The 14,794-nt window shown below is 44.9% G+C and overlaps 1 protein-coding gene across 1 annotated transcript; it reads left to right on the top strand.

The window, feature by feature from the left end:
• Nucleotides 1–4,432: 4,432 nt before the first annotated feature.
• Nucleotides 4,433–6,140, top strand: DEFB132 (defensin beta 132). The gene is given in 3 exon segments (XM_043479223.1): nt 4,433–4,484; nt 5,925–6,103; nt 6,105–6,140. Coding segments are annotated over 3 exon segments (267 nt in total).
• The last annotated feature ends 8,654 nt before the right edge of the window (nt 6,141–14,794 follow it).

Below are 14,794 nucleotides of genomic sequence, written 5' to 3'. Positions count from 1 at the left end.
ATTTCAGTTTGATAAAAATCTTGCCACTGATTTTAGTAACTTTAGGCAACAAAACTATTTGAAAAACTAAGCAACTGCCTTTGTCTCACAAATGTCTACACCAGAGTATGAATATAGGCCACGAGGACCTAGACTAAGCCCAATTCAGCAGGCAAGACCTGAAAGACCAAGGGGGAAAGAAAAGTGCCAATTTTAAATCTAAATTGCTGAGACTGTTCCCACTGCCAAACGTTACAGATGACTACTGTCCTTCAGTCAGTGGGTTGTGTCCCACTCTTTGCAACCCCATGGACTTCAGCCTGCCAGGCTTCCCTGTTACAGATAGTAAGCCTTAATCATCTGAGCAAGCAACTTTAAGATATTCCGACTGTTTGTTAACTAGTAAGTTTATATCAATATTTTGATACCTGGTTCATATCTAAGCTTTTACTAAAGCCATGAGATCTCTGGTTTGTTTATGTTGTGTACACTTTATACATATGAGCTATCTCTACTTCTAAAAGGTAATTAAAGCTGGGACAGGGAAACACCCTTAAAATTTCCCTTATAATTGTAAATGTCTCTTACAAAAGGGTAACTTCTTAGTTTTCAGAGCTTTTCATATGTCTGATGCTTTCTCAAAAATAATTAACCTAGAGTAATCCTTCTGTCAAAGAGAGATATTTTGGGGTGGCAAACTCTGCCACCCTTTCTGTAGTGAGCTGTGGGTCCTCTCAACCCAGATATTCTATTCCACTCTGCACCATCCAAACCAAAAACACAGCTCCTAAGTTACTATTCTCATAATTCATTTTATATCAAAACTGTAATAAAAAATCTTCCAACAAACAAAGCCCAGGGCCAGATGGCTTCACAGGCGAATTCTACCAAAAGTTTAGAAGAGCTAAACTAAAACCAGGGGCTTCCCTGGTGGCTCAGATAGTAAAGAATCCACCTGCAAAGCAGGAGACCTGGGTTGGGAAGATCCCCTGGAGGAGGGCATGGCAACCCACTGCAGTATTTTTTCCTGGAGAATCCCTATGGACAGAGAAGCCTGGTTGACCACAGTCCACGGGGTCACAAAGAGTCAGACATGACTGAGTGACTAAGCACAGCACAGCAAACTAAACCTATCCTGCTAAACTTTTCCTGCTTAAACTCTTCCAGAAAATTTTAGTAAAACTAAGAAGTAAGCAACTATGAACTGTCTTTACATGGCATTTTATTAATTGGTGGAAATAACTATCTGAAGACCTGTTCTGCCAGACTTTCCCCTGAGCACAGAGTCCTTCATTTCTGCTCTCCACACTGAACTCCTTTCAGGGGATGGGTCAGCTGCAGCAGCATATGACTTAATCCTTGTAAAGTCAGATGACAAATGCCAATTTGTAGTTGACAGGGAGCCCCTTTCACATGGACACCCAATTAAGCTTGTTGCAAAACCAGAAACAGATCAAATTTGCTGTCTCAGGTTCCCCTCATAGGTATGCTTGCGTCCTAAGTCACTTCAGTAGTGTCTGACTCTGCGACCCGCCAGGCTCCTCTGTCCATAGGATTCTCCAGGCAAGAATACTGGTGTGGGTTGCCATGCCCTCCGCCAGGGGATCTTCCCGACCCAGGGATCGAACCCACGTCTCCTATGGCTCCTGCCTTGCAGGCAGATTTGTTAGGGGAAGCACATTGACTGAAACAGCCCACTCTGGCCAGGCACCATAGTAACTATTTGCATGAGCTGTTAGCAGGTCCTGGTAAGGAACACGGAACTAAAAAGCCACCAGCGAGAAAAGTTTGAGAAAAGTCAAAAGGAGACACCACATGTCCGACCACCTCCCAGAATCCTTCTCGCTGGCATCCATCTTGGCTGAGCAAGGCGTGCACCACCAGGAAGGACTCTGAGTCAGAATGATTGGCTGAAGACAACCCGGAAACTAATGACTGACTGAAGACAACCCGGAAACTAATCCCATCACCATAAAACCCGAGACTGCAAGGCACGTGGTGGAGCAGTTCTCCTGGGTTCCCTTATCCTGCTGCTCTCTGCCCGGGCGCTCTTTCCCAAGAAAATCTCCTGCCTTGTCAGCACATGCGTCTCCTCGGACAATTCATTTCTGAATGTTAGACAAGAGCCCAGCTTCGGGCCCTGAAAGTGGTTCCCCTTCCTGCAACATATTCTTTACTGCTGATCCACCAGGGAAGCCCCCTCAGAGGTATAACAGATGCTAATAAAAACATTCAATTAAGGAACAAGAGAATGGGGAGACGCTGAGGAGAAGTTCCAGGGACGCTTCCCAACAAGATTGAAAATTTTCAAGAGTTATTTAAAAATAAGGTGAGCAAAGCAAATATTGATAGCAATGAAACAAACAGGAAACAGAAAGAGGAGAGTCTTGGGATTCATCCCAGCAGGTGGAAGTCTTTAGACTGTTATTAAGAAATAGAATTGTTGCAGTAAAAAGGAAAAAAGAGGAATGAGTTTTTCTCTTTCCCTTTCCTGAGAACATAAATAAAGAAAACAGTGAGCTGGTTCTGATTTCTTGTCTTTTTTTTTTTTTTACTTTAACTGCTCCTAACTCTGAATATCTGTAACTAAGTTTCCTTTTCTGCCCCCTAACTCTGCAGGAGCTATAATTAACATTTTTTCCTTGGACTCTATGCTAAACACATCCTGTGTCTGGGGCTTACCCTTACAAACACCCTCCCCCTTGTAGTTACAAATCAGAAAGAAGGCTGCAGAGCCACCAAACTGCCAGACTCCATTACTGGGTTACTGACACCAGTCTAGGACTGTCTTTGAAACAATGCAAGAGAAAGAAATCAAGATCCTATCACATTTGTTCCTCATCACGACTTCCAGCTGATTCCTGACTGCCAAGCCCTTGCCTAGTAAAGCCTCTAGACTCCTCACGGAGCAAGGGGACAGTTCTTGAGACACGAGCCGACCATGTTCCACTCTCCGTCGACTGAAAATTAAAGCCCCCTTTCTATTTTTTGTAAACTCTTGTCTCTGTCATTTTTATTCAGCTTCGGTTTCCAGAGAAAACCAAGATTTTGGCCAACATCAGAATGACTAAAATGGACATGGATGAGTTAAAACAAAGGTTTAATGCAGCACTACCAAAGGTTGGGTGAGACAAAGGGACCCCCTGCTGGTCCCCCAACATTAAGGACCCCAAACAAGTCTTCTCTGTTTATCCCAGTATAGTATAATTTTAAAAGCTGGAAGGCAGATATTACAATGGGAAACCTGACCCACAATCCCTTGGGAAAAGGTTAGGCAGATTAATCAAAATAAAGATCAACGAAAGAGTCCAGGATAGGGGGCCTGGGGGATGTTGTGTGGTCTATCTTAGTTCTCAAAGAACTTCTCAAAGATATGTATTAGATTATTATGTATATCCCTTGAGGAGGAACTAGGACTCTTTTATTGCTAAACTATTGTCATTACATTTCTTGTTTTCTTGCTTTTCCTGTGTTTTCTGCATTCCCTCCTTTCCCTAAATAGTAGCTGCCTCTGCCTGCTCTTTGGAATTCAGGAAAGGCCCAGGACACTAAAACTATTTTTTCTACAAGAAGCAGGGAATAGAGGGGCTTTGTATCTGAGAGGGCCCCTGAGGGTCCTTTCAATACTTTCAATGAGAGTATTCATATTGAAAGGGTTTCCCAGGTGACTCAGTGGTAAAGAATTTGCCTGCCAAAACTTGGGATGCAAGAGAGGCCAGTTCTATCCCCAGGTCGGGAATATCCCCTGGTGTAGGAAATGGCAACCCACTCCAATATTCCTGCCTGGAAAACTTACATGGACAGAGGAGCCTGGCAGGCTACCATCCACGGGTTCACAAAGAATCAGACATGACTGAGCACACATGTATTCATTTTGAAACAGGCAAAAAGTAATATTCCTATAGATAAATCATACTAGGTATGTATCTTGTTTCCATCATTTGTTTTTACCATCACTTAGGTTGCTTTTAGTTTTCTGCTACTCTGAACAACGTTGAGATAAACCTCTATGTGTACTTGTTTATTTCATCAGACAGAAGTCCCAGGAACAGAGTCTCTGAGTCAAAAGGTATGCATTATTTTTAAGACTTCTGATGCCAAATTGCTCTACAAAAGCAAAACTCCCAGCAACATTTCAAGATTACACAGGTTTCCCCACAGCCTCACCAACACTGGCTACAAGACAGTTTCAAAGATGGGTGCTCTTTGTTCTGTTTCTCTCTCCCTGCTAATAGCCTAGAATACAGGTGCTCAATAAATCAATCCAGGCTACAGTCTATTAGACACTCTGATCTAACCTGTCTGTTCTGGGTTTCAGAGACTTCTCCTGGTTCACTGCCCAGGAGCCTGGCATTGTGTAGACCCTATAAAGGCAGTAGCTTCCAAGCAGATGACAGTTGAGGGCCCTGACTCCATTAAACCACCACCTACTCCCCAGGCCAGCCCTTCAGCCATGAAGCTCCTGCTCCTGGTCTTTACAGCCCTGGGATTCCTGGTGACCCCAGGTAAACTGGATGGAAAAGAGTGAAGGGACTGGGGGCCAGGAACACCAGCAGATCTGGTTGCTCTGGTGACAGACAAGCCAGGTTGGAAGTAGGCAGGGCTCAGCCCACTGAGCTCTGACCTAAAGTGGGGATCTCCCAGCATCCACCACTGTCCCCAATACCCCTTATCCATCCATCACTTTCTATAACCCTATACCAAAACCAACCCACCCCAATTTTTTCCCATTCTAAAACAAGAGTCAGCCCTGACCTGGTTCAAAATATCTCCCTTTCCCTTTACATGAGCTCTCGACATCTAAGCTCCTAAAACGCTGAAAAGGCGTCTCTCTTCCACTTTTGCATCCTCTGAGATCAGACCCAGGTTTGTGCTCAGTGGAGAGACCAAGCCCTGGGGTAAGAAATTCAGGAGCATCTGCCTATGCCCAAGAGGGCTGGCAGGGAGAACAGGAGACCTCTTAAGAAGGTAAGTTTATATAAAACGTCAAACAAGGTGCTCAGCTCAAACCCTGGGGGAAGAGAACGAAGAGTCAGAGAGAAAATTCAGAGCCAGGCAATGGGTGTGAAGAACCAGAGGAGAAGCCTCTCAGAAGATGCCTGGGCTGTGGGCCCATGGTGGACATAGAGCACAGAGACAAAGCCCTCAGGTTTGATGAGAAGGTTGTACTTGGTAACAGTGTATGAATGCAAAATAGCCTGTCATAGCAACCATTATTTTCTCTTTAATGCTTCTGGAGAATGAGTCAACCTTTGATATTGACAAGTTCATATTCCCTAAGAACAAGTGAGGCAGGAACACCTTTAAAAGGAGATGTGGGGTGCATTGGGACAACCCTGAGGGATGGGATGGGGAGGGAGTTGGGAGGGGGTTCAGGATGGGGGACACATGTACACCCATGGCTGATTCATGTCAATGTATGGCAAAAAAACACTACAATATTGTAAAGTAATTAGCCTCCAATTAAATAAATTAATTTTTTTTTAAAAAAGGAGCTGTGGGATGAGTAAGAACAGCCACAAGTCCCCCTCAGAGTGTTCAAATGCCTCCCTGACAATGAAGACCTGGCTCTCCACTCCCCTTTTTACTCAAGACATTCTGTGATACCAACTACAGCAAAAATGAGAGACTTAAGCTGTTGCAAAGATGTAGAAGCTGGCAAAGACAAAGAGCTCTTCTGCATTCCCAGAGGCCATCCATCAGGGGAAATTCTGTCTCCTCCTGAGTCCTTCTCAAGACACATATCTCGAGCATACATTTGAGGATAAAAAGTCCCCTTTAGGGACTTCCCTAGGAGTCTAGTGGGGTGAGGGTTCTATTCCTGTTCAGAGTTCAGGATCCCACATGCCCATAGTGGGGCCAAAAGAGAAAAAAAGCCCCAACCCCTTGGCAGTCCCTCAATTGTTTCTAACCTTGGATTCTCCATCTTTTCTTCTCCCTTGCAGCCAGAGGGGGCGGGACAATTTGTGGGCGTAAGATTGCAGGACATTGCAAGCTGAAATGCGGCTCCCTGGAGAAAACGATGTTCATGTGTGACAGGTACAAGCAGTGTTGTGTCAAAGGCCTCTTCATAGCAAAGTCCGTGATGCAACCACCCATCCAGAACCCTAACAAACCACACAGAAAATACACAGTTGGCCAAACCAAGGACCAGTGGGTAAAACAATAGAATCTTCAAGGAGCCGAAGGACTATCATGACTTAAAGCTCCTGTTTTCTCTATCTCTCCGTCTTTCACTCAATAAACAGTTTGGAGTTTGTATCTATCCTACAGGAATGACTGCTCTGTGGACTCATCCGTGGGGTGTGCGTCAGCTTGGGTCTTCCAAGAGCCAATGCCAAGACAGAATTAGACACAAAACCATGTATTAAGGGGGAACACCTGTGATGGCAGGAGGTGAGAAGGAGTAGACCGGGAGAGTCCTCATACCACATTACTGGTCTGACACCTGTAAAAGGAGAGATGGGCAGACAGAGGACTGGATAGGAGGAGGCTGAGGCTGAAGATTGAAGAAAAGTCTCAGCCAAGCTCATCAAGGCCCCCAAACAGGAACTGCTCCTCCGAGGAGCCCCACCCAGGGCAGGGATGGCTAGGCACTGGGTTCAGTCACTGGCTGGGAGCAGTCCCTGGAGAACACGACCTTGGGGAGAATGCTACCACACATCTGGAAATATGGCAGCTGAAGGCTCTCCACCAACTACATCCTCAAGGCAGTTCTCCTGACGGGAGATCTGAGTGGGGCATCCCATGACTGCCACAAAGCATGGGAGAGAAAGGAGCTGAATGCGTATATTTGGCCTCCATGTGGATCGACAGATGAGGTACTCATTTGCCTAGTGAAATGGACAAAATACATAGATCTGACATTCATAGCACTATCTGAAAGCAAGGCAATGATGCTGGTTACTTGAATGTGCCCAGCCATATCATATATATATTATATCAGTTCAGTTCAGTCGCTCAGTCTTATCCAACTCTGCAACCCCATGGACTGCAGCACGCCAGGCTTCCCTGTCCATCACCAACTCCCAGAGCTTGCTCAAACTCATGTCCATCGAGTCAGTGATAGCCATATCATGTAAAGTTGGCATAATCCTACCAAAAGGCTGAGTGAAAACAAGTACAAAGAAACAGGTCTTTTATTCATTTAAACCAGTTAATGCTACTTCTGGAAATCTATATCCTTTCTAAAAAATATTTTAAAAGTTAAGAACCTTAAACCTTGTTCATGTTCTCTGGCTGAGAGACTCTAATTTTAGGAATGACTGTATCCTGAGGAAATAACCAGAATCCTTAGTTTAAAAATGATGGATGGTGACTTCCCTGATGGTCCAGTGGTTAAGACTTCACGCTCCCAATGCAGAACTAGATCCTACATGCCACAACTAAGATCCGGTGCAACCAAATAAATTTAAAATAAAAATGTGTAAACAAACATAATCTTAACAGCATAGTTTAAAATAATGAAAAACCGGAAGCTGCCTAAATGTCCAGGGATGAGAGAAATGTGAAGTAAAGTAGCTATAGATTCATAACGTGGATAGTATGCACCTCTTAAAAAGGATAAGTTTAGGGACTTACCTGGTGGTCCAGTGGTTAAGAATCCACTTTGCAATGCAGGGAATGCAGGTTTGATCCCTGGTCAGGGAACGAAGATCCCACACACTGTGGGGCAACTACTGAGCCTTCATGAAGCAACTAAGACTTGATGCAGCCAAATAAATAATAAACAATTTTTTTCTTAAAGGATAAGTTTAGACTTCTCTTCAGTCATAGAGAATAACTTCGATGTGCTATTAATTTAAAGAGAAATTTTAAAAATCATACGTATAAGTTGATCCCATTTTACAACAAAAATACAAGCGCACACACAAACCGGTACCCAAAACATTGGGATGCTCTCAACAGCTAGTTTTTGCTTCACACCCTCCTCAAAGATGAAATACGGGGCATCCCAAAATAGATTCAACTCCACAATAGAGTCATGAGAAATACAAGCTGTACTGAAGACGGCCTGGGGAGATGTGGAAGAAATTTTGCATCACCCCTATCCAACCAAATTTCATAACAATTCCCTTTAAAGTTTCTTGGTTTTTTTTTTCAAGTTCTTTTTAGCCACTGACATCTCAGCCCATGGACCCTGGGTCTTGAAGTCACTCTACTTCTCCACTCAGTACCCCCACCCCATCTGATTCTCCCCTTCTTTTTCCATTTTACCCTCCCTCTGCTTCTCCTAGTCACATCCTTATATTCATAACTAGATCAGTGAAAAATAACCTTTCGTAGCATTTCATTTTTTTAGAAAATAGCATGGATTATAAATATATTTTTATCCTATAAATGCATTTCTGATAGCAAGAGGCCCTAAAGTGATACAAAGATATGGAATTATGAATAGTGTTTTTTATTGATTACTTATATGTATAATTTTTCTACAGTAAACACATTAACAGGAAAAAGTAATATTCTAACAGAGGCACAATAATTATAAAGCATACCACAACTCGAATTGGCCACATGTCTTCCAGTTTTCTACCCATTCCCCTACTCTCTGTCTAGGATTCCTGAGGATGGTGAAAGGGAGTGTGTGTGTGCATGCTAAGTAGCCAGGCTCCTCTGCCAAGGGGATTCTCCAGGCAAGAATCCTGCAATGGGCTGCCATAGCCTCCTCCAGGGTATCCTCCCGACCCAGGAATTGAACCCATATCTCCTGTAGCTCCTCCATTGCAGGCGGATTCTTTACCACTGAGCCACCAGGGAAGCCCCCATGAAATGGAGCTATTTACTGCCATGTCAATAAACAAGGAGGATGTCATAGCCATCTTCGATTCAGGCTCTCCAAATGTGAATTTCTGAGCCCAGAGGGCACCCAGGGAGAACAATGCCATCTATCTGGCAGCCATTAGCCACTCCCCATGGTGACTGTAAGCACTGACCCTAGATAGCTGAGATGCATATGAAAAAAATGATTTCAGCAAGCCTAGACTATTGCATCTTCCCACATGTAGGAAAACATTAAATTCTTTAACTTGTTCACTCACTCAGTCATGTCTGACTCTGCAATCCCATGGACTGCAGCACAACAGGCTTCCCTGACCTTCACTGTTTCCTGGAGTTTGCTCAAATTCATGTCCACTGAGTTGGTAATGCCATCCAACCATCCCATCTTCTGTCATCCCCTTCTCCTGCCTTCAATCTTTCCCAGCATCAGAATCACTGATGGTGATTCTGTAATGAATGGTGGTGAAAAGTGATGGAAATCACTTTTCCAGTGAGTCAGTTCTTTGCATCAGGTGGCCAAAGTATTGGAACTTCAGCATCAGTCCTTCCAAAGAATATTCAGGGTTGATTTTCTTTAGGATTAACTGGTTTGATCTCCTTGCTGTCTGAGGGACTCTCAAGAGTCTTATCCAGCACCACAGTTCGAAAACAATTCTTCAGCACTCAGCCTCTTTTATTGCCCAGCTCTCACATCCATATATGGCAACTGGAAAATCCATAGCTTTGACTATGCGGACCTTTGTCAGCAAAGTGAAGTCTCTGCTTTTGAATACACTGTCTAGGTTTGTCCCAAAGGGCAAACGTGTTTTAATATCATGGCTGCAGTCACCATCCGCAGTAATTTTAGAGCCCAAGAAAATAAAATCTGCCACTGTTTCCATTTTTTCCCCATCTATTTGCCATGAAGTGATGGGACTGGATGCCATGATGTTAGTTTTATTAATGTTGAGTTTTAAGTCATCTTTTCCACTCTCCTCTTTCACCTTTATCAAGAGGCTCTTCGGTTCCTCTTCACTTTCTGCCATTAAAAGGGTATCATCTGCATATCTGAGATTGTTGATATTTCTTCTGGCAATCTTGATTCCAGCTTGTGAGTTATTCAGTCCAGCATTTCCAGTGATATACTCTGCCATTCCCTCCTATCACGCCCTTGTAGTTGGCGACAGCTTCATTTTATTGGGCCTGTACCGCCATCTGCTGGCAATATTCAATACAAGCCATGGTCAATACATGGGCTTATTGTGGGGATACATCTGACATTCAGTGTGAGATGCCACTGCTCTGGGGCCCTCTAATTCCCACATGTGCCTTAAACTAGATTCAGATCAAGGTTCACAATGCACTTTAAAAGATACACAGAGATGGGCCTTTAAACAGGAAACTTCTGGAACTTCGCTGGTGGTCCAGTGGTCAAGACTGTGTTCCTAACTCAGGGTGCCTGAGTTTGATCCCTGGTCAGGGAATTAGGTCTCACATGCCGCAACTAAGACCCAATGCAGCCAAATAAATAAATAATTAAAAAAAGAAAAAAAACAGGAAACTTCCTTTTGTCCGATTAGCTGGCCTCACTGAGTACCAGAATAAGCTTTTCAAACAACCCCTACTAAAACTTAAAAACAGTGCCTGCTCATCTAATATTTTAGCATCTAGTTCATGCCTGCCCACAATTCTCACCGTGTTAAATTCTCTCCCTTTGGAGATACCCAACAAAATGCTCAGAAGACACCCCCAAGGTCTGTTCTTGTCATCAAAGGTGATACCTAGTCATTTTCCCTTCCTCTGGTTCCCCAGACACATCCTGTCTAGATCCTGCTGCCTTCCAATACTCCAGGAAAGGGTGATGGACAGACAATAGGGTGGGATTCTTTCATTAAGGAGTGCTCCACCTCCCCCCACCCACGGCCCCAAGTATGCTGATTTGGAATCCTAATCTGCTTCAGGCAGAAGCTTTGCCTAAATTCCAGGATACAAGGGCCTACTCAAGCCAGTATAACTATGAACTTTCACAGGAAGAGAAGGTAATTGTACCCAGCCCCACAGACAATATGGTATGGCTAGTGATTAGGGGGCAGAATAACTTAAAACTGACACATGTGAAAAATACCCTAAAATAATATGGCCTGGAAACTCCCCACAAGTGGTGTCACCCAGGATGTACTCCTGCTGAGCCCGGGGTGACTGCCCTGGCCCCTGTCTCCTTCCCATGCACCTGACGACAGTAAAGATCTCCAGGGGATCTTCTCAATCCAGGGATCGAACCCAGGTCTCCTACATTGCAGGTGGATTCTTTACCAGCTGAGACACAAGGGAAGCCCAAGAACACTGGAGTGGGTAGCCTATCCGTTCTCCAGCAGATCTCCCCAACCCAGGAATCGAACTGGGGCCTCCTGCATTGCAGGTGGATTCTTTACCAACTGAGCTATCAGGGAAGCCCCCCCGCAGACAAATGGGGACACTAACCTATGGAGTAAATGTTAGTGGATCTGCGACCCCTCCCCAACAACGCTCTATGGCTCAAGGTCGTTCAGAGGCCAATTCCCCATTATAACTACACTCTAGACTCAACCAGGCCCTAATGGCCTCAATTCAGGGCGTCTCCCCTCTTGCACCTGAGCGTATGAGAGAACATCACCTCTCCACAGGATTTCACCTAAGGTGACATCACCCCTTCAGAAGACTCCACAGGAGACGGCATTGCCTAGGACACCACCATGAGCTGGGACCCTAATTTCAACCTTGGCACAGAACAGACCCTGCCTCACGTGGGCCCCATGCAAGCTCTGTCTTTCCTCTTGTTGGGTTTGCTCACCAGATGACACCCTGGGACCACTGCAGCGCTTAGACTGCCTCGGCATTTTTCTCAACCAATCTAGGCAGGTCCCACATTTCTGATGATGGGGAGTGGCCCCCAACACACCCCAGCATAAACACATTCAGTTAAGACAAGCAGAGTCCAGGCACAACTGGTCGCCAGCCCCGCTGCCCCAGATCAATAGTGACACTTTGGTGCACTGGACCATTGTGTATTTGAGCTTTGGCTTCTGCACTTAGCCTCTGAATATGTGTCTGCCTACCCACCCAGAGTAAGCTAATCTCTTCTGTGCAAAATTCTGAATTCTCTGATGAAACCCTTCCATGAACGCAGCAGTCTCTAGGCAGAGAGAAGAAAATGGACGAAGCAGACCCACTCAGGCTAATGACTCCCTGCTAGAGAGCTTTACACAAATCTGTTTCATAAATCTACCCCACAAGATCTGAGGGCTTTTAAATATTTGGAGGCTGATGTAGATTCTCTAGATCAGGGGTCCCCAACCCCTGGGCCACGGATCAGTATTGAATGGGGGGAGGGGGCACACAGCAGGAGGCAAGTGACAGGCAATTGTATTCATAGTCTCTCCAATGCTCACACTACCTCCTGAGTCTGCCTCCTGTAGGATCACAGCATTAGAGTCTCATATGCGTAGGAACCCTACTGTGAACTATGTTCACGAGGGATATAGGTTGTGTGCTCCTTAAGAGTATATAATGCCTGATGATCTGAGGTGAAGCCGAGGTTGTGATGGTAGTGCTGGGGAGCAGCTGCAAAATAAACGTAATGTGCTAGAATCATTCAGAAATACCATCCATGGAAAAACCGTCTTCCACGAAACCAATCTTTCATTCCAAAAAGGCTGGGGACTGCTGTTCTGAATAATCTAGATCATCCCCAACCTTTGAAGAGCAAATCGGTGGCGCCCCTCTCGTGGGTGGATGATTTCCAAAAATTAAGAATTTCCACAACTTTTGCCCTTCTACCCCCCATTCTTTGCAGGCTATCAAGGACCGCTTGACTGCTGACCAATGCCCTGCTCCCGCATGGCCTCCCCAAAACACTCCAGCTTCTTCTTCTGCCCCCTTCTTCTATTTTTAAAGACTCTGTGATGATACAAGCCTAGAGGATTATTCCCAGGCCTAGAAAGCAGTTGAATTTTGAAATCGCTTGGGACCAATGACTCCTTTTTTCCTTTCATTTTCTCCCTTTTGAATGGGAAAGTCTGTAACTTTTATCTAATGTCTACCCCACCACTGCATTTCGTGAGCAAATAACTTGGTTTTTGAGTTTCACGGGGTTCACAGATGGGAAGGAATTGTGTCCAGGGATGAATAAAGTCTTTTCAGAGCCTCCCTCTACCTAGTTTAAACGATATTTGGGACTTTTGGAGTGATGGGTTTTAGATGAGATGTTTTTCCTTTGAGTTGATGCAATAACAGGATGAGACTTTGGGAAGAGGTGAGTGTATACTTTGCCTGTAGGATAGACATGAATCTTTGGGGTAGGAGGAATAATAGCCCCCTAAAGTGAAAGTCGCTCAGTCGTGTCCAACTCTTTGAGACCCCATGGACTATACAGTCCATGGAATTCTCTAGGCCAGAGTAATAGAGTGGGTAGCCTTTCCCTTCTCCAGGGGATCTTCCCAACCCAGGGATCAAACCCAGGTCTCCTGCAGTGCAGGTGGATTCTTTACCAACTGAGCCAAAAATAGCCCCTTAACGATGTCCACATACTATCCCCAGAATCTGGGAGTGTGTTATACTACACGGCAAAGAGGAATTATGATTGCAGATAAAACTAAGGTTGCCAGTCAGCTGACCTTATAATGGAGAGATTACTCTGCATTATCCTGGTGGGCCCAGTGTCATTACAGAGTCCTTAAAAGTAGAAGAAAGGGCAGAAGAGGAGGCCAGAGTGATGTGATGGGAGAAGGACTCAACCTGCTGTTACTGGTTTTGAAGATGGAGGAAGGACCCACAAGCCAAGGAACACAGGCAGACTCTAGAAACTGGAAAAGGCAAGAAAATAGATTCTCCCCTAGTGCCTCTAGTAAAGAAGACAGCCCTGATGACCCCTAGATTTTAGCCTTCTGAGATCTGTGTCAGACTTCTGACCTACAGATAGGTCAGATAATAAATTTGTGTTGCCTTATTTAAGATTGCAACAATTTGTTACAACAGCAATAGAAAACTAATGCCAGGAGCTCAGTCCCTGCCTCTATAGACAGAAAAGCATGATCGTCTAGTTTACTGTTCGGCATACATCTACTCCCCTTACACTCCCATGGGTAGGTGAAGGGAGGTAGTGGGGGAGGGATTACCTCCCTCCCTAAGTCATTTGGGCCCTGGGCCTGCGACCTTCTTTGCCCAGCGAAATGCTCGCACATCTGAAAGCAGAGGTCTTAAGTGAAGACCTGACTCATTTGCTCCCGGGATCCTCCTTGAGAAAAGCACACCCCAGATAACTTCAGAGCCCAGGAGTATCCTTGAGCCTGATCCACAGTCTGGAGTCAAACCCAGCTGACCCCCAACCTGAAGCAGAGCTGCCCAACCAGCCCAGCTGAGTTCAGCCAGAGTGCAGTCGACCTGAGGACCCTGAGTAGAGGATAAACTTTCCTTGCTGCAGTCCACTGAGCCCTGCAGGTGCTTCTCATGCAGCCGTGCCAATGGGGACAACGCTGACTGACACAGACAGTTCTGGACAAGACACGCAATCAGTCCTCTTATTGATAAGGGCCGTCCTAGTGTGTATCTATGTGCACATGTGCACGTGAGGACCCACCCGTGTGAAGCTCTGAAAAGTGAGAGAACATCCATATACAGCTGTGCACGTATGGGGTCACTCTCTGTCACAACTGGAGGCACCACAGCTGTGCGTGACGTCAGGGAATCCATGTGGTTTTCCCCCTCGAAACTCATTCATCCCCTCACTAAAAGGAACCCAGCTTCTGGCCAAAAACTTATGCCTGACTTTTTTAAAGTATTTTTTTTAATTGAAGTATAGTTGATTTACAATGTTATATTAGTATCTGGTGTACAGCCAAGTGAGATATATATATGCATGCACATATATGTGTGTGTGTATATATATATATATATGATATTTATAGATGTCAGGTTCTTTTCCATTAAACGTTGCTAGGAGATATTGAATATAGTTCCCTGTACTACAGGGTAGGTCTTTGTCGTTCATCTATTTTTATATAGAGTGTGCATGCGTGTG

Source organism: Cervus canadensis, chromosome 10, assembly GCF_019320065.1.
Source record: "Cervus canadensis isolate Bull #8, Minnesota chromosome 10, ASM1932006v1, whole genome shotgun sequence".
Classification (NCBI taxonomy): Eukaryota; Metazoa; Chordata; class Mammalia; order Artiodactyla; family Cervidae; genus Cervus; species Cervus canadensis.
This window is presented reverse-complemented; position numbering and strand designations above follow the sequence as displayed.